Source organism: Callospermophilus lateralis, chromosome 6 (assembly GCF_048772815.1).
Source record: "Callospermophilus lateralis isolate mCalLat2 chromosome 6, mCalLat2.hap1, whole genome shotgun sequence".
NCBI lineage: Eukaryota > Metazoa > Chordata > Mammalia > Rodentia > Sciuridae > Callospermophilus > Callospermophilus lateralis.
This window is the reverse complement of record NC_135310.1, coordinates 46,103,026-46,124,081: the sequence shown is the minus strand read 5'-3', so window position 1 is coordinate 46,124,081 and position 21,056 is coordinate 46,103,026. Positions and strand designations below refer to the sequence as shown.

General features: G+C 36.4%; 1 protein-coding gene across 2 annotated transcripts in view; it reads right to left on the bottom strand.

Annotated features, from left to right (window-relative positions):
• The window catches only part of Man1a1 (mannosidase alpha class 1A member 1), a 168,275-nt gene that overhangs the window by 19,641 nt on the left and 127,578 nt on the right, over window positions 1-21,056 (bottom strand). For both annotated transcript variants that reach the window (XM_076858303.1, XM_076858304.1), the window contains exons 7-8: window positions 11,131-11,254; window positions 8,791-8,884 (exon numbers count right to left, since the gene is read on the bottom strand). In XM_076858303.1, coding sequence (XP_076714418.1) covers window positions 8,791-8,884; window positions 11,131-11,254 — 218 coding nt within the window. The remainder of the gene's footprint in view (window positions 1-8,790; window positions 8,885-11,130; window positions 11,255-21,056) is intronic.

The following is a 21,056-nucleotide window of genomic DNA, read 5'->3' as shown; positions in this document are numbered from 1 at the left end:
ATCTCGAGTTTAAAAGCAAGAAAACTGAGGCTTAGAGAAGCTAAATGAGACAACAATATTGATCAGTGCCATCTTACTCCACAACCCACACAGGGCCTCATGTTAGGATCTGCCTACTTGACACCATAGAATACCAAAGACATATATATGTTTTTTCCCTATGGCTTGAATTAATATTTTTTATTTTTCAAGCATATTTGTTTATAAACCAAAAAATGCAACCTATTTAAAACATCATTTCTAGAAAATTCAGAGAATTTGAGATAAACAAGATAGCCTTTTAAGTTTTATAACTCAGAACTTGTTTATCTATTTTTTAAAAATAAAATCTTTACTTGTTGACATAGTTATACAAAATAAACCATACATGTTTACATATACATAGAGGGGGGTAAGTATAGGGAGAGGAAGAGGGGGAGAGGGGGAGAGGGGAGAGAGAAGGGGAAATAGGGAGGCGGGGCAACTGTTCTGATGCCTTCCCAACAACTCCACTTGGAATTCTATATGGGCATCTAAAATCAGAGACTAGATACTGAATTCATTATCTTTTTCCTCCTGAGCTTTATCTTCTACCCAGGTCTCCATCCTCCCATCTATACCCTTAGAAACCTGGTAGTCAATGGGGCTAAGAGTATAGCCCAGTGGTCCAGTGCTTGATCAGCATGAGAGGACCTGGGTTCCATCCAAGTATTACAAAAAAGAAACGAAGTAGTCATTTTTTACTACTTCTCTCTTTTGTTTCTACACACAATGAATTCCCAAACTCTAAATTTTACTTCCCACCTATCTCTTGAATCCATTTATCCTCCTCTCTCCTCACCAGTACCTTCCTAGTTCAAGCCATCACTACTTCCTACCTCTGCCTCTGAAATGTGCAATTACTTCATTTCCTGCTTTCATTCTGGTAGTGTGTGCTATGTCTACGGAAATGTATTTAAATTCAATAGAAAATTCAGTTCCTCAGCCATGGTAGTGCTCAGTAGCTCCATGTAACTCTTAGTACACTGGACAGGAAAGATACAGAACATTGCCACCAAGTGCAGGAGGCTCTACCAGCAGTACCACTCTAGTCTATTCCCCACACTAATGTCGCAGAAATCCTGATCAATTACTTGAAGCCCTTCAATTCTGTGTCTCTGAAGACCAAGAAGCCCCCCCTAGAAGCTCTCAATCTTCTCTGTATTATCAGTCTTATTCCACTTGCTCTCCATTCACTTGCTGTATGGCCCTTCCTCAAAAATATCAGGCTCACATCAATGTTTATAGCAGCACAATTCACAATAGCTAGAATGTGGAACCAACCTAGATGCCCTTCAATAGATGAATGGATTAAAAAATGTGGCATTTATACACAATAGAATATTACTCATCACTAAAAAATAACAAGATCATGGCATTTGCAGGCAAATGGATGGCATTAGAGCAGATTATGCTAAGTGAAGTTAGCCAATCCCTAAAAAACAAATGCTGAATGTCTTCTCTGATATAAGGGGGGTGACTCAAAATGGGATAGGGAGGAAGAGCATGAGAAAAAGACTACCACTAAACAGGGAAGAGAGGTGGGAGGGAAAAAGAGGGAGAAGGGGAGTTGCATGGAAGATGGAAGGAGAACCTCATTGTTATACAGAATACATATATGATGTTGTAATGAGAAAAAGAAAAAAAAGTGTGTCACATTAGATTGGATAGAGAGAAAGGATGGGAGAGGAAGGGAGGAGTAGGGAGGATAGGAAGGGCAGCAGAATAGAATAGACAATATGATTGATGTATGTACATTCCATATACGTATTATATGTCAAAATACATTCTGCTGTCATGTATGACTAAAAAAAAAATTAAAAAAAAAATATCAGGCTCCATCCCACTTCAGGGCTTCTGCCCTAAATACTCATACTTCATATCTAGGATACTTCCTCAGAGAAGCCTTCCCTGATGTCCCCACTGGGTTCTCTGTCACAAGTTTTGTGATAGCACACATTTAACACACTTGTAATTTCACAATGTGGTAGAACTGTTTTCTGCCATTCCTACAAGATCATGACCCAAGAGAACAGAAACCAGGCCCAGTATGTCTCCCAGTCCACACCCGCCCCTACAAAGTATTTTGCACTCAAAAAACAACTGACAAGAAAACCAAAATTATTCTAAGCCAGCCTTAAATATTGACTTCTCATTCAAGCTATGAGGGCCATATTGTTAAGTATTGAAATATGCAACTTCCTTATTGCAGAAAGTCCAGAATTACATTAATTAATCTTAATGGGAAAATGTGAGCCCGATTCTCAAAATAAGCAGTGTTTGAAGTGACCTTTACAGTTTCCTAAATAAATCACGGCAGAAACCTCTGACATTTACTAACTAAATAGACTACGTACTATCTCGTCAATAATAAGCCCTGTTGTCATAAACATGATTGTAGGAGACAAATGCAAGTGATGCGTGGTAAAGCAAATCACTGTCCCGTTACTGTCAAAATAACAAGGCCTAAACGAAGTAATGGGGAATGATGGCCATGATCCAGACGTGTCCTTCAGAGTTACAGCAACAAGAGCTGAAAACCAGCAGCCAGAAGCAGCATGGTAATTTTTTCCCTTGGGTTATGATTCTGTAATGGATGGAAGAAACAGGTTTGGGCACTGGGAGATTTTTAAAAAAGGAAAAAGGATTGCGTAATAATATATTTACTTTGATGTTGGTAAATGCTAGTTAACTTTTAAAATGTTTTGCCTATAAAAATTTCACATTTGTTAAAAAAAATCAAAATAAAGGAACATAAAGATGAAACATGTCTTTCTGATAATTAACATGCCCCTCACTAAACTTCCCCAGGGCCTGGATGACAGTTTGCATTAGCAAACTGTGTAAACATCTTTGTGGATGTAGGAGACAAAGCACCTAATTTTTCAGAAGGAAAATACTGCCATTTTTTAGAGGAACATCTATGGTATTTTTATTCTAACTGTATACTGTAGTCATGCAAATATTATGTTCTTCTCTGAAGGGGTAAGTTACGGTTTTCTTTGTGATGGGAATAGTTCCCTTTAAATAATTTCTAATATATAATTTTTCTAATATCTAGTATTTCTAATATAAAAAAGGGAGATAAAACAAAATAAAGAACAAAAGCACTAAGACAAAGGAAGATTAAAATAGTCAATATCTCTACTTCTTAATTTGCTTGTAGATTTTAATCTGAATCTGAATTTTGATTTTGAAACCATTCCTCAACAATATTAGTTATACACATATACACTTGTTATTTATATGTGAGATAATTGTTCTGTGATTCCACAACCACCATCAATGGTCACAAAACCTGTTTATATTATTAGGGGCCAGGACAGGAAGATGCTTCTCAGCTACAATTGAGGACCCAGGGCGGGCAACTGTTAGAATAAAGAGAATCATTAGTAAAAGCAGAGGCAGAAAGATCAGATACAAAGCACTTGAGTATTCACAAAATTCAATTAAGTGAACCTCCACTAGGTGCAAGATACAGTGTGCCAGATTGACAAATATGAACAAGACGGGGTTGCCACCTTGCAAAGCTCTGGATCCCTGGGAAGAAGGGCATGTAGGTGAATCATGGGAAAAAGGATTGTTACAGGTAAGTGTTCAAAGAGCCAGGGTAGGAGAGAAAGAGGTAGAGAGAGCTTCAAATTCCAAGCAGGGTGTTGAAGAAGAAGGTTTCTGGAAGGAATGGCAATCAAGATGGGCCTCAGTAGAGGAAGAAGAGAGGCTGAAGGGCTAAAGACAGAGGACAAGATGTAGATATGGCCAAGCAGGCCTTAGTTAAAGAAGAAGAAAGTGTGTCTCTGTGGATGAAACACAGGATGGAGGATGGGGGAGGAGAAGGACATGAGACTCATCAATGCTGTTTGTTTTTCCATTAGGAAATTGGCCCATAAGCAATCCAAACATAAAGGACCCTTTGTATCAGGAAACAGGGCCAAATATATAGTATATGAGTGACCTGGAAGGTGAAGCCAGGATGTTCCAACACAACTGGCTCTTTCTGTCCCTCTTTATAGTGACTTCTATATCCTAAATTAAAGAGAGAAAATGGTAAATCAGGAAGACTATTCTTCAGCTTTTGAAATCTGCAATGAAGAGGACTCCAACAATGGTTACCCATTTAGAGAATTATAGCTGAACATCATTTATCTCAGCAGTCCTAAAGGCCCTGAAATGTTTTAGTCTCAGCACTCTTTACACTCTTACAAATAAAGGGTACCCTGAAGAACTTGTTTATGTGAGTAATATCTATCAATATTTATCATACTGGCAAATCAAAACACATTAAAAGCATTTTTGTTGGTTGATTCATTAAAAATAACGATTATACATCCATTATGTAAACATAAATAGTTCTCATGCAAATGTGATATTTTACAAAACAACCACAAAAAAGTTAGTGGGAAGACTGACATTGTTTTACATTTTTGCAAATTTTAACGTTTGCCTTCCTAGGAGACAGGTGGGTTCTCACATCTGCTCTAATTTCAATCCATTGCTACATGTTGTTTGGTTAAGATATGTTCAGAAAAGTAAGCTGCAGAGCTTCATAGTTGGAAAAAGGAAGAATAGTATATATAAACTTGTTTTCATATAATTGTGGATTTTTTCTTTGATAATATGATAGAATTTGACATGTAGTTTTTAAAGGTTAATTTTTTAAAAAGTTTAATTGTGCTGTAGCATCAGAAATTACACCAAGGAATTTCTGCACTGTGTTACATAAAAATCTATTAGTCTATTTTGCACTTTGAGTGGATCTTTCTCTCATGCATGGTTCTGTAATAGCATGCACTGGTCATCTGGAAAATACTGATTGGTTGAGTTATGCAGATCTTCCAAGTGTTGACACATTTCATTATACAATATGAAAAAAACCTATTTATTAATATTACCACTAATCATATAGGAACACTATTGGTATCAAGCGCATGGGGGCATATACAAGTTTTCCAAAATTCTAATTTTTATTTTATCATCGTTGACACAAATACTGTCACTTTTTTTTGAAGTGACAGGTTCATTTTTGAGACCATGTCTACTAATTACCCAAGCCTGAATAACCGGTTTGTTTTTAGCCATTCTTTCAAGTAAAGGTGGTGGTCCATGAAACAATAATCACAATGATCTCAAAAAAACTAACAATAATAATTGATAATCAACAATAGCTTTTCAACTCAATCACATGAGTTGCAACTATTATTTTTTATTATATAGCAGAATTGCTTTCTGTAGACATTGATTTCATCACACAGAACATTACCATGACATGGATTCAAGAGTTGACATTTACTAGAATCAATAATTAGTATACACTTCATTAAGAATATTCATAAAAACATATATCAACATTGTAAAAGCTATAAATACTAAACACAAGGCCAACATAATTCTAAATGGAGAAAAATTGAAATCATTCCCTCTAAAATCTAGAACAAGACAGGGATGCCCTCTTTCACCACTCCTATTTAAACAAAGTCTTGAAAACTCCAGCCAGAGCAATTAGACAGAAGAAATTTAAGGGAAATAAATAGGAAAGAAGGAACTCAAAGTATCTCGATTTGCCAATTATATGATTCCATATTTAAAAAAATTTTTTTTTTAGTTGTCGAGGGACCTTTATTTTATTTACTGATATATGGTGCTGAGAATTGAACCCAGTACAGCCACTGAGCCACAACCCCAGCCCTATATGATTCCATATTTAGAAGACCCAAAAAACTCCACTAGAAAACTTCTAAAACCCATAAATGAATTTAGCAAAGTAGCAGGATATAAAATTAACACCCATAAATCAATTTTGTTCCTATACATCAGTGATGAGTCAACTGAAAGAGAAGTTAGGAAAACTATCCCATTCACAATAGCCTCAAAAAATATTTGGGAATTAATCTAATAAAAGAGGTAGAAGACCTCTATAATGAAAACTACAGAACTCTGAAGGAAGAAATTGATGAAGATCTTAGAAGATGGAAAAATCTTCCATGTTCTTGGATAGGAAGAATTAATATTATCAAAATGGCCATATTAACCAAAAGCATTAAACAGATTTAATGCAATTCCTAATAAGGTTCTGATGACATTCTTCATAGAAATAGAAAAAGCAATCATAAAATTCTTTTGGAAAAATAAAAAACTCAAATAGCCAAAGCAATCCTCAGTGAAAAAATTAAAGCAGGAGGCATCACAATACCAGACTTTAAGTTATACTACAGAGCTACAGTAATAAAACTGGCATGATATTGGCACCAAAACAAACATGAAGACCAATGGTACAAAATGGAAAACACTAGAAAAACCCACACAAATACAATTATATCATCATAAACATACATTGGAGAAAAGATAGCCTTTTCAACAAATGGTGTTAGGAAAACTGGAAATCCATATGAAACAAAATTGAATTAGACTCCTATCTGTTACCCTGCACAAAACTCAAAGTAGATCAAGCACCTAGGTATTAGACCACAGATCCTGTACCTACTAGAAGAAAAAGTAGGCCCAACTCTCCATCATGTAGGCTTAGGAAACAAATTCCTCAGCAAGACTTCTAAAGTGCAAGAAGTAAGAATCAATAAATGGGATGGTATCAAACTAAAAAGCTTCTTCATAGCAAAGGAGGCAACGAAGAACATGAAGACAGACCCTACAGAATGGGAGAAAATCTTTGCCACCTGCACCTCAGAGCATTTATGTCCAGGATATATAAAGAACTCAAAAAACTTAACACCAGAAGAACCCCAAATAACAGTGAATAAATGGCAAAGGAACTGAAGAGACACTTCACAGAGAAAGAAATATGATTGGTCAAAAAATATATGAAAAATGCTCAACATCTCTAGCAATTAGAGAAATGCAAATTAAAACTACACTGAGATGTCATCTCACTCCAATCAGAATGGCAATTATCAAAAATACAAGTAACAATGTTGGCGAGGATTTAGGAAAAAAGGTACATTGCTGGTAGAACTGCAAATTGGTGCAACCACTCCATACTGGAGAGCAATATGGAGATTCCTTAGAAAACTTGGAATGGAACAACCATTTAACCCAGTTATCCCTCTCCTTGATATATACCCAGAGAACTTAAAACAGCATATTATAGTGATGAGGCCACATCACTGTTTATAGCAGTTCAATTCACAATAGCCAAGCTATGGAACCAACCTACATGCTCTTCAACAGATGAATGGATAAAGAAAATGTGGTATATATAAACAATGGAACATTATTTAGCCATAAAGAAGAATGAAATTATGGCATTTGCCAGTAAATGGATAGAACTGGAGACTATCATGCTAGTGAAATAAACCACTCCCCCCAAACCAAAGGCTGTGAGAGTTCTCTCTGATATGTGGATGCTGACTCACAATAGGTGGTGGGGGTGGGGGAGAGAGGAGGAGGGAGAAGGGGCGGTTCATTGGATTGGCCAGGGTAGAGCGGGAAGAAGGAAGGGGGGATGGGAATAGGAAAGACAGTAGAATGAATTGAACATACCTTCCCTATGTTCATATATGAATACGTGAATAGTGAAACTCTACATCATGTACAACCACAAAATGGGAAAGGATACTCCATGTATATATGATATGTCAAAATACTTTCTACTGTCATGTATAACTAAAAAGAACAAATAAAAAATTAAAAAAAAACCTGTCTCTCTCTCTCTCTCTCTCTCTCTCTCTCTCTCTCTCTCTCTTTTTAAACTGTGGTGAAGAATATAATGAGTATTAGTATTGTTTGATATCTGCCTTGATTCTCACTGAGGTTTTGGTAGTTCTAGCCACTGCTGCTCTTGCAACTTGAGTGCAGATGTCAGCGCAGTGAAAAACTGGAAAGTTTCCATATTATCATCAGAGTGCTCTTGATCTTGTGGACCCCTAGGACTTCTGTGACATGTAGACTACATTGAATAAATGGCAACCTTCACCACTATCCAACATTAACATGGATATGGAGTTCAGCATACTTTTTTTCCTACTTAGTCAATCGTTAAAGAGGCACTTCTGAAATAAAAGAGAAGCACAATCATCTAAGAATGAGATATTTAAGTATAATGAAAAATCACAAATTAGAGTAAAATTATAAGGCAATGCCAAAACTCTCACCACAGCCAGGCAACTCATGTAATATTCTTTACTTGCTTTCAGCTGCTGCTTAGTCTACCACCATTTTATCCAAATTAGATTGAGAACATTTCTTTCACTTAGTCTCAAGTCTCTATAACCTGCTCGAAATTATCTGAAGACTCTGAAGTGAGCGCTTCAGGCATCACAAGTCCTTGTATAATGCTTATTCCCACATTAAAAGTAACTCTTCTGGCAAGAAATCTTTATCTGGTGGCTTTTAAATTAAGTAGAAAAAGCACCCTGTTCGCACCTCCATGCAGAAAGGCAGAGAACATAATGAAGTGGGATGAATGAGCTGCTTTGGGCAAAACCCTCATCATTAGCAGAGAGGAATACATTCTCCCTCTAGCCACGTGGTTAGTTTGTTAGGGACTGACATGCCACACACCCCCACCAGGCCTTCCTTTTCTGAAGAATACTTTTGAATGTGCTCATATGTCATACTACAGTTATACATGGAAAGTCAATTGTCCAGTTTCCATGTAACACAATCTGTCTCATGATAGATGCTGGTTTATTAAAGGAACCATTCCTCTTTTCTCTTTTTCTTAAACATTCCTCAACAAGAGATGCATTCCCTCTTTCTGCTCTTAGCACAGTGCCGGGTACCATGAAGAGCTAAAGGAATGCTAATCTTTTGACTTACGTTGACCCCACTGTCCACTACTGGGGTTCAGATAGTTAGGATAAAGGCCTTCTGGTTTTTCCAATTTGTTCAGAACTCTTCGAATATTCATTACCTATAACAGAAAATGAAGTGTTACTATGAAAATTAAAGAAAAAAAATTTCATGTTGTTCTTTCTTGATTATTTTGCCACTCTAGAAAAAGTAAGTGGATTTAAATGATGACAAGTTAGAACAAAAATAACTGCCATCAGCTTATTGTTGCAAAAATAATAGTAGTGACTATAATGACATTGATTATTTACCATATCTGGACCCCATACTATGAACTAAGGATATAAGTGGGTAAACAAAGTCACTGGTCTCTTAGAATTTTACATACTATGGGGACGATATAGAAAGAAATAAAATAAAAACAGTCTGTCAATAGAAATGTCATGAAAATAATTTAAAAAAAGTGCTATGGAACGAATAACATCCCTTCTCAAATTCATATGTTGAAGCTCTATGGAGATAGGGCTTTGGGAGGTAATTAGGTTAGGAGGTAGAGCCTTTACGATGGAATTATTGCTCTTAAAAGAGACTCAAGATATCTCTCTTTGTGTCTCTGTCTTTCTTTCTGTGTAAAAATAAAAAGTCATTTGAGCACATGATAGGATAGTGGTAGGATAGTAAGTCAAGAGACCCCAGAATGAAAACTGCCTTGTTCACATCTTGATCTTGGATTCCACAGTCTTCAGAACAGTGAGATATAAATTTATGTCATTTAAAAGCACCCAATCTATGCATTTGTGTTAGGGAAATCTGAGCTAAGACAGAGGGGTACAGTACAGAGCAAAGTGGAGAAGCTGTATGCTGTTAGGGTGGTCTAGGAAGGCTGATGTGTCTAAGTAGATGGAGAAATTTGAAGGAAGAGCATTTGATCAGAGGGAGGAATGAATACAAAAGTTCTGAGAAGAGAGTGGGTTTGGTAAGGCCACTGAGGCCAGAGGTGAGGAAGTAAAGGGGAGGATGGTGGCAAGCACTTGGGAGAGTGGGCAGTGCCCAGGCACACAGGCCTCACAGGGAACAATAAGGGCTGTTATTACTCTGAGTATCAGCAAAGGGTTTACTGTTTTATAGAACTGGTGTGACTGATGGGAGGGGGGAAAGTGGCCACTGCAGAGTCCAGGTGAGAAACAGCAGGCCCTGGACCAGGGTGGCAGCCGAGGCAATAAGATAGGGCCAGAGGTTTCTTGATGGAGTAGACCTGGGGTTTACAGAAAGAGGACGACTTCAACATCTTTGGCCTGAGCCACTGGATAAACTGATGTGCTACTTGCCCAAATGGTAAACTGGTGTAGAAGTCTGTCTGGGGTTGGGTCTAGGACTGGGGATTTAAGTGGGACTTGTCTGTTAGGCTTCCTAGTGGAGATGTTGAATAAATGTTGTGTACAGAATCTGAAGTTCAAGGTACAGTCTGGGACTGGAATCATAAACAGTGGGTCAATATAGAGATGGTATATAAAGCCCTAACAGTGGATGAGACAATGTAGGAAGGAAATATAAAAAAGGAAGAGACCCAGGTTTGAGTCCTGGTGCTTTCCAATGCTTACAGGGTACGATAGGTTCCAAGAAAAGAGTCCAAGAAGGAGCACCCAGCAAAGAAAGGGGCAAATCAGTAGAGTTTTGGATGCCTGCAGCCAAGGGCAAAGTGTGCCTTATGAAGAAGGAACTGACCAGCTACACTGAATTTGAAGAGGGCAGGGAAGACAAAGGGGTGAGTGACAAATGGCCTCGACAATGTGGTATTCATTGGTCACTGTGTTAAGTGTCAATGGGAGAAAAGCCCGAGTGGACAGGGTTCAAGAGTGGGAGACAAGAAGAGAAGACAACAGACAAAGCTTTACAAGGAATTGTTATAAAGGGCAGCAGAAAAGTGGGGTGAAAGCTAAGGACAGAGTTGTGGAGGTGGATATGAATTTATCCAAATATCTATGCATTTTCTTTCTGAAAACTCGAAATCAATTCAAGTCTTACCTCACAGTTGTATAACACTTTGAGTTTAAGCCTTTTACATGCTTGTCTCATATAGTCCATGCAACATTATATATTTTAGATGAGGGAAAAAAATCAGATGAAGTGACTTAGAGTACAGAGAGCAAATGTGGAAATCAGGACTTCTCCTCCTGAGTCAGATGGTGCCATGGAAAGACTGGGGGTTTACAGTCAAATGAAATGCTACATATTACCAAACTTCCTAAAGAGCTGTGTGAACCTTGGTGGCTATTTTCCACATCCAGTGTTACCACGTCTCCCAGGAGAGGATATTATTTCTCATAAGACCTGCTTTGCAATGCAATTTGTACTAGAGAATCTCACCTTTTCAGCAAAAATGGGGTTTCCTGATAAATGACTCAAGTGCATAAACTCCAAATGCAGTGTTCCAAATTCTGCCAGAATACTGCTGCCTCCTGATGCCCAGGGCCAGTTCCTTCCAATACCACTAAAGGAGAGAAGATTGAAGAATTATGAGTTAGACTAATTCCATTTTCACAGTCCTACATAGTAGAAGTAAGAGGCAGCTTCTTGCAGTGGCTTTTCAGCTAATAGTCCATGCTGAATATTGTAAAACTGAGCATTGCTTTCTTTGAGTATTGGCTTTAGGATTTTCTTCTTATCTCCAAATCGAGAATTAGTGTTTAAGACAGAAAGAAGTGGTTGTGTACTTGCTATTGATGAACAGACAAATATTTAGCAAGATATAGGTGTAATACAGAGATGTACAACCATTCCAAGTAGAATATAAAACAAAATCAGATGAAAACACTCTTCCCATGCCAAACCCTTAAACATTTTAATTAATGTCAGGCTGAGATTCTGCTATAGTTTGTATCTTGAATTTTCCCCAAAGGCCCAAGTGTTTAAGGGTGACTCCCCAGCTTAGTGCAATTGAGTGACCATAGAAACCTTTAAGAGGTGGGGCATACTGGGAAGTATTAGTCATTGGGGGCATATTCTGAAAGTAGATAATGGGATCCTGACTCCTCCTTCTCTCTTTCCTCTGCCCACAACCTCCTGCCATGATGTATTGCCTTGCCACAGGCCCAAAAGCCATAGGACCAACTGAGCATGGGTTAAAACCTCCAAAACTTTGATTTAAAATAAACTATTCCTCTTTTTAAGTTGATCATATCAGGCTTTTTGTTATATTAACAGAAAGCTGACTAATATGGATTCTATAGGATTTTAGACATTCATGATATTTATAAAAATCCATTTGTATAGAAGATAAATTTCAAAGATTCATTAGTTATATATTTCAATCTTTTCCAAATTCTCCCTTCATTTACTAGATTTCCTTCCTTACATTTATCTTCACATTATATTATCTATTTTCTAAGGCAATAACATTCCTTGTCTTTATTTAATCTATGCTCAGGAATGCAAATAAATTTGTTAACAAATATAGGAGATGTTAAAAACATGAGACTCAAACATTATTGCCTTATGGCTCATCCTGGAGAATTTGTGTGTGTGTGTGTGTGTGTGCATGTGTGCACACACCCTGGGACAAAACTCAGGACCTCATGCATGGTAGGCAAGAGTACTACCATTTAGTTACATCCCTGGCCCAGGGTTACATGCACACAAATACACAGGCAATCATTATTTAAAAATAAAAGAGATAGTCTATAAGGGTTACATGTACATAAATATGCATGAATTGACTCTTGAGACGTGGTCAGACTCCTGGATACAGTTTATTTTTGGAGAACCACTTAAAACTTGAAGACATACATAGTAATTTAAATAAGTCAATTATTCTCATGACCAATAAATTCCCTGACCAGTACATGAAAATGCACCTTTTGGCTTTATTGAGATGTACATTTACTGTATACTGTTTTGCCAGGGATTAAGCACACAGCATTGGCTTACAAGTATAGTTATAATAATGAATCACTCTTTGCTCAAAGACTTTACAGTGTAATGAGAGAGAAAGGCCTACGCATAAATAATCCCGATAGGATACAGCAAATGCCGAGATCAATGTGAGTAGATTTCCCTAAGTATCTAAAGCCAGGACACACAATCCAGTGTCCTAGGGATCACAGACTGCTTTAAGCAGGAGAATCGTCAGGATAAGCCTTAGTGAGGAAAGGTGAAAGGTGCTGGACACGGAGAGAATGCACAAGCAGAAGGGCTAGCCAGGAACCTGAGGTGGCTCTGGATGCCGGTGAATGGAGGAAAAGGAGGGTGAGAAGAGCACCCCTCAGGAGCCCTCCCTGGGAGAGAAGGGTTAAGGATAAGCTGAGGCCAGTTCTTGGAGGCTTGTAGAATTCTCACTTTCCTTTCTTTCCCAGATTGATCCCATTTCAATGCTTTTTATGGTGTCCCCTCAATTTCCTAACTGAACTCCTCTGCTTGGATAAACCCTTTCAGCCCTGTCGTTGGCTCTGCAGACAGGCTGCTGAGAGAATGAGGAAGGAGGACGATGAGGACGGCTGGCGCCTGAAGTTCTGGGATAGACTCATTCATATTCTTGTTCTTTTTTAGCGCAAAACCCAGATTCCCCCCGCCCCAAACACAGAAGTACAGTACTCCTAACAAAAGTAGAGAGAAATAAATCAGATATTTGAAAATCACATAGTCATTTATTTTAGAAAATGCCCTCAATTTTAGGTTCTGGGAATGTGAGTCAGTTTTTATTTTCATTGTTGGTTTAGATAAAAGGAATGTCCAATCATCCAAATGAAATGAAGAGCTACTTTCAGATTTTATTACCATATGGCCAATACACATAGTAATTGGTCATTAATTTGTTGTCATGACATATCAATTTTTTTTATTATTCCAGGCATTCCATCACTGAGCAAAGTCAATAACCTATTCAGCAAAACAAAAAAAATTCCATATTTTTGGTGAAATATTAAAAACAAAGCAGCAATATAAGACAAGTTCAATGTAAGAGGGGGTGACTTCATCCTGAAGTAGAAAGAGAACAGGGAGCTGAGGAAGCCCAATCCCCTTCCAGATCTTCAGGGACTCATTCTTTTCAATCCAGGGGATTAGAGTGTGTAGTAGCACACTCATATGTGCAGTTAAGCAATAGCAATGTCCCAAATAAAACTCAAATTTCTTTTGTATCCATGCATTTGTTCCCTGCTATTAATGTAGAGAATCAAGAGGAAACTAGAGGTCTAATGACAATTTTTTAATGTTAAAAAATTTAAATTTTAATGTCCTTCCTTCATTGTCCTTTCTTCATCCTCCCGATATGCATATCAGAAGGAAAATAGCCCTCTTTTCTATCACCGCTTAGTTTATAAGGAGTAAGAACATTAAAAGCATACATCATACTAATAGAAAGAAAGCTGGATTTAGAATATATGGTATGTTTTTATGGCTCCAGTTAATCATGCATTCAACCTACAGAATTAAGATATTTCAGTAAAATTATTAAAAACATCAGTGGTTGTAATGGTTGTATGTAAATATACATCAGGGAGTGGTTCAAGAAACTCTAGAGGGCACAACTCTACCTAGAGATTATACAGGTCGCTTGTCTTTTCTTGCAAAGCCATGCACGTTGACCTGGGAAGAACATAGGGCATACATGACTGGGTATCACAGCTGACATGTGTGTCCTGGAAATGGCTGCTGCCACTCTTGCATTTCAAGCACTCTTGGTCACTAACCTAAATAGGGGGTACACAGAATGATTTATAAGGTCCTTTCTTTTTTTTTTTTTTTTTGACTCCAGATTCTGAGTCTCCTGAGGAATCTATATATTTGTAAGGCTCCCATCACTATTATGAAGTATGGACAGTAGGCATTTGACCCTATAAAGGTGGGATGGTGACAAAGGGAACTGAGTAAAGAGAGTGTTCTGCTCTTGAGGTCTGTAGGTCTGTATCCCATGTTACCAAAGGCCGGGAATTCTGTGGGCCAAAATGACTCTCATCTCTGGGAGCAGGGGATTTGAAATGCCTTAAACTTTAATTCCATAATCACAAGTGTTTTTATAGGCAGTTGTGGTATTCTTTATATGGTTTGTTTTATAAAGATGAATTATATTCTAGGAAAATATTTTTAACACAAAATAACAATCTGTTTTCAGAAACTATTAGTTCTATAGGACAGACATAAAAGGGAGGAATACTTAAATATCCCCAATCTTGTTATAATGACTACATCTTGAGCCAAAATGATGAGTAGGCTTACTGAAATGCATACACAAAAAGGCAATTAACATGATTTGGGGAGCTGCCAAGTGTTTTGGTTCAAAGGATCCTGGAACAGAACTTTAAACTGTTGTATCACTCTTGTTTAACTTATTTCTGTTTCATCAAATCCCTAGTTCTTCCATTTTAAACTGGAATATTACTTAATATGTACATTTCAATTTCTAATTTAAGTTAAATTTTCAACATTCTACAAGGGTAATAATTATTTGAAAATAAAACATGTCACAACAAAAATAACTGCTTTTGGCAACTGAACTTAGAAACACATCCTTAAAACAACGGAATCACTATAATTCTTTAGAGAATGTGGATTACTATTTTGTGTGTCTTTACAGACTGTAATTTGAGTGTGGTTTATTAGCAGTTGTGATGTACTTCCTCATCCCACTGTACTCAAAAGCAAGAAAGCACAATAATTTGTTGACCTCACAGCTCTGATAAACAATGGACTTCATATGCTTTTCCTTCTGTCTCCTGGGAATGGTTAACGGGGCCAGAGGAAGGAGTTATAGTACTAATAGTGCTATTCCGTTCATGCTGAATCCCATGGGAGAGCAGCTAACTCCTTCCCTAGAGCCTGTAATGATTCAAGTAGCTGCAGGATTGTTTTGGATGGATAATGTGTCCTTTCAAAAGAATCTTAAAATGAGGTAACTAAAGATATATGTTACAGTGACTGTCCACACATAATCTGGATAATTAACACATATATCTGGCTACTGAGATAATGAAATGCTACAAGTAAAGAATTTTAAAAACTGAAATGATTCTAAAAAGGTGCCAGGTGAATATATTGACAAAGCATTGAATAGATATACAGTTCTAATTAGCTATGACTTTTGATTTACCCTTCTTCTTTGCCACTTGCTATTCTGTGCAAAATGGGAAATGAAGAATTTTATTAAAATATAAAGAATAAAAAAATACTTCTTGTTTGAGAATTCTTGGCTGCATAATTTCTGATTAACTGATCAGTGAGCAAACTCCCTTCAAGTTCATAGTCCACTGTATAGTTTACTCTTTGGGGTGATGAATTTATCCATTTTTTGAAGAAAAACTCCCCCATATCCTATTATTATAAATCCTTACTCACATATGCAAATGGAATGGTACATGGGGATATTTAATGCAAAAGAGCAAATAATCTGATATTATTCCTTTTGGATTTTAGTACAAATTAAGGAAGAATAATTAGAAATTTCATGAGTGACTGTTTCATTTAGCTGTATTCCCAAAGCCAATTGATTCTGAGATAAAACAATTTCAGCTTCACTTATAAATGCCTCCTTCCTGAAAAGGTCTGCACAATGCTAAACTTACAAGTTCACATTCTAAGATCTCAGTAGGAGTTGGACTAACACTTCTAGGGAACTAGCCCAATAAGACTAGCCAAGACACTCCAGCAGATCATTCATAGGAAATCCCGTAGGGATTCTATAGGAGAACTATCCTCTCAGGGACAAGGTGGCTAATAAAGAACAGACATTGGATTGAATTCATTCATAATCCACAGCTACTGCTTTGAGCAGCAGCACGTGGGCTAAATTTCTAAGGAATTTCCACACTCATACTCTTAACCAAGGGCTAAAATAATGCTTGAAACTAGCCATGTCTTGCTCAATCCTGTCTGGGATAGTTACCTCAGACAATGTTGAAATTGAAGACTTATTTTAGTTTATTCTGATGTCAGTACTTCTGTGTTTGCATCTGACTGTCTTGAACTGTGGAGGAAGTTGGGGGTTATAAAGACTCAGATGCTGAGAAACCCTCTCAAATTCCATTAAAAAATCTGTTCCTGAGGTGTCAAGACACTGTAATTCTTTTCAGTTGAACTTTGGGTAACATCTCTTTGCTAACTGCTACCAACAGACTATAGAGAAGTTGAACACAGTTTTTTTTTTTTTTTTCCAGTTATTGGACAAACTGGCATAACTTGTCATTAAGTTCAAAGACCACTACTGGAAAGGTGAGCAGAATGGATAAGAAAGCATTTTGACACACTTAATACATATGTGTATGCACACACATTTATTTTACTTCAAAAAAAAGCATCATACATTGTTTTACATATACATTGCACTTTTCATACAGTTTCCATGCCAATCAATGTACATCATCATTATTGAGTTCATAGTGTCTGACTAGATATATTCTCATTTATTTAAATATATCCCACTGATGAACACTAAAGATGAGTTATTTTTATTCTTGCCACTATAAACAATTCAATGGTGTGTCTAATTAGTTCCATTTTAAAGCTAGCTTATTAAAAGACAGAAATATCTACATAGATTCCAGCTGAAAGATGTTAGTTTAATTGTTGAAACTGATAAGGAGGACAGACTTGGTAATGTGTATTGAAGGCATAAGTGCCCACTACTTCCAGAGTTATTTCTCTTTATAGTGTGGGCCTGTGATGTTCCACCACATTCAGAAGCTTCCGGGAACTCTTAATATATCTCAGATCCATGTGTTATAAATGATGGCATCAAGTCTTTTAAAACTAGGGGGAAGGTAACTATACATAATCATTTATAGACCAGACACTTTCCTAAAAAACCTCAGAATGAAATAGAAGCATAGTATAGTCCATCTTCAGAAATGGTAATTCATTAAATTAGCTTACTAGACAACCCTTTCAAATTCCTCCTTACTTTTATCCAATTGTTCCATTGTCCTTAGTTTAGCACATAAACAGTACTAAACTAAGTACTAAGACAGTACTAAAGACACCAAGATTACACTGAAATTGGACTATGTTTGTTAATCTCTTTGTCTGCCTTTCATTCTATGGATCAGCAAATTATATATGGGCCAAGCTATATGAAATCAACATGGACTCCAGGCTTCTAATGATTCCCCCAAATCTGCCCTATTGTCTCTTGCTGTAATCTTACTGGCCAATCTTCTACTAGATTCTAAGATCATCAGGGTCTGAGATCCTGCTTTATGTACCAGTGTAACCCTAAAGTCAAGTATGCTGGCCAAGATACAGAGTTGCCCAGTATGTTCTTAATCTAATATAACTAAAAACCAAAAACAAAAGAGTTGTAGGATTGACATCTACTCCAAATTTGTATTTAAAGAACACAGTCCTGTACTCATTGTCACCATACATGTGGCCTAATAGTTAATTTAAGAAAAATACTCTCCTTTAATATGGTCATATGGTTTACTATCACAAACTTGAAGTGGTCTGAAGTTGTGATTTCTAAGAGCTGAGATACGGTAAAATGAGGAAAATAAGGACAGAGTTGTAAATTCTTTGGCAGGTCAAATTTTATTCGATTATAATGATTCTTTTTTATTCTAAATCTATGTTCTTCCTGTTTTTATGATAAACCTGTCTTTTTCTCAAGTGAAATAATAATGGTAGGTAAGTTTTGTTTTGTATACTTCACTGAGGCTGGTATCTCCATAATAATTTTGGAGATTCTGGTTGGTCTGTGACAGTTAAAAGCCGGGCATCATTGATCTTGGGACCACTAAAGCCAAGAAGCAATTACTATTGGAAAGAATAGTTCACTATCAATTATGTCAAAACAAATGTCAGTCTTTGGCAGAAGTTCTGAGGTATAGAAGGACACTATTAAATGATTCTGTTCAACAGGTTAGAAAATAAGCACTTTGGGATGCTTCTTGCCAAACTCAGCAAGCAAGACTGAGCCAACCAGTCAATTCTAAGTCATGGAATGCTTACTGTGTAATGGTTATCATGCAATGTAAACTCTGTAGGAAATATGCTCAGGATTTTTAAGATAAAGATGGTCTGCCCTGAAATTTGGGAGGGTTGGGGGTCTTAATTACAATTAAATTTTTGTTCTGGCAGCTGAGCAGAGAAAACAGAATTTTTGGAGAACCATTTCTGTCCTTCCTGTGGGTATTCCTTAGAGTTTTTTTAGCTATGAAATCAAGTGGGTCTAATTAAAGTTTTATAAAAGAAAGTGAACTTGGTCTGACTGATATACAAAGCACACTGATATCTTATTACCCAATTCAGTAGATCTTTACTGTAGGTCTTTTCAGCTATTAAACCACTTGGGAGTAATTAAGAAGGATTCATTCCTTGATGCCTAATAAATTACATTATCACTATACTTCAGAGTGGGTAATAAATTGTTTTAAAGGCAGATCATTGAAGTGAATACTAAATAAAGGAATCTGCAGTGAGAAAATGTAGTTAAAATACTATAATTGCTATTCAAATTCCCTAATGATGAATTAATAACAAGAAAGTTGAAGAAAACATATAATGTTTAGATAAGCAGGACCAATAATTAGGGTGTTCTTTCTAAGCTACATTATGCAAGCTTAGGTATTATCTTAATATATAATGTAAATCTAATAAACCCAGAGAGCTGAGATGGTTCATTAAGCTACTGTATAATTTAAAACAGTAGCTTTTCTTAGATTTGAGTTTTTAATGTAAGAAGTAACATACAAATAAGTGTGTGTGGCTTGTGACAAGAACAGACAGATCCTGGGACTACTCTCAAAAGATACTGGGGAAGAAAGCTACCATACTACTTCATTCTTCTGTTTCTGTGTTCTGCCTGCAACTTACAGTTTGGAGGCTATTAGAAGCTGTGTTATAATACAGTTTAGCAATTAAAGTTTCAAAAAAAAAATTAGACAAAAGCCATGACAAAGGAACAATGAGGATTATGAAGAATAAAGAGAAAGAATAAAGAGCAACAATAAAGGCAGGTATTCTTCTCAACAGCACATGAATGATGACAATGAAATCGACGTCTGACTTGTTTGGTCCTTATAAATATCTTTATAGAATATAGTCATTGCTAAGGACAGTCAGTGTATGATCAGCTATATGCTACTTTGTGACGTCTTCTGCATGTTTTTCATGCTTAGCTTATCTTCCTACCTGGAGAATAAGATCTAAAGAAAGAAGACTGATATGTTTCTTTTACTACCACCTCACCCTCAAATAGTTATGTATGAAGTAGGTACTGTGATTTGATAATTGTTGCATTTATACATGGCAGCAATTAATCCATTTCTAACACTCTGTAGTAATCTTTAAGATTTCTATAAAATTCAGGAAGTACTCTGAACAAGGTTTATTACTCATAGTTAAAATATTTTATAAGTATTGTCAATTTGTATGTTTACCTTTACTATGTGTTTAAAGAGTTTTAGTGACTAAGGTTCATTATATTATTGAAAAAATATTGAAAATGTCCTTAAACTCCAACAACTTTTATAAAGTAAGAATACCCAAATGTGTAGTTTGCATGCTTTGAACTTTTGGTCACTTTCTAATGATAATATTAACATTTAAAAAATATTTCAAAGGACTAAGTTACTGGCTGTTAAAACCTGGATAGTAAAGCAATGCTTCTACTTTTCTAGAAGAAATATTCAAAATACATGAGTGTTGAGAGAAATAACTAAAATTTATATAAAAAACAATATGCATTTGCTTTTTAATGCAAAAAATGAAAACAGCAGTATGCATGGTATTTTGAAATGAAAAATTATAATTGCTATTTTACCTTTAAGTACTCAATATTAGTGAGTGCCAACATTTAAACTGTAGCTTTTAGTAACTTAGTTGTTTTTAAAAAAAGCATTACAAACTATTAAAATAAAAACATCAAAATATTATTTTTGAAATTAGGTGTAATAACCATCCTCATTCTACCTTTATGAAAAAGGAAGAAAAACTAAAGCCTTTCATCTTTACGTTTTGCTAATGGAGTCTGAGCTTTATGTGGCATTAGCCATGCAGAGCAAGGTCTGTAGCAAAGCAGACAGAAAATTTTATGTAATAATAAGACCCCAAAGGTTGTTGCTTTCAGTCACTGAGGATGGGGAATGATGATATAGTGAAAGAGTATCTGAGAGAGGAATCTGGAATGGAAAGGGAGAAGCTGAATTTTGTACAAGCTAAGATATGACTTTTCCAGACAGATCTGCTCTGAAATGGGCTGTTGTGAAATGAAGCAACAAATGAATAGGAGAATTCCAGGGTTTCATGGATTGGATCTGCTCTTGGTACAAAATATATCTTATGGTTCTAATGATATATTTCCTTGA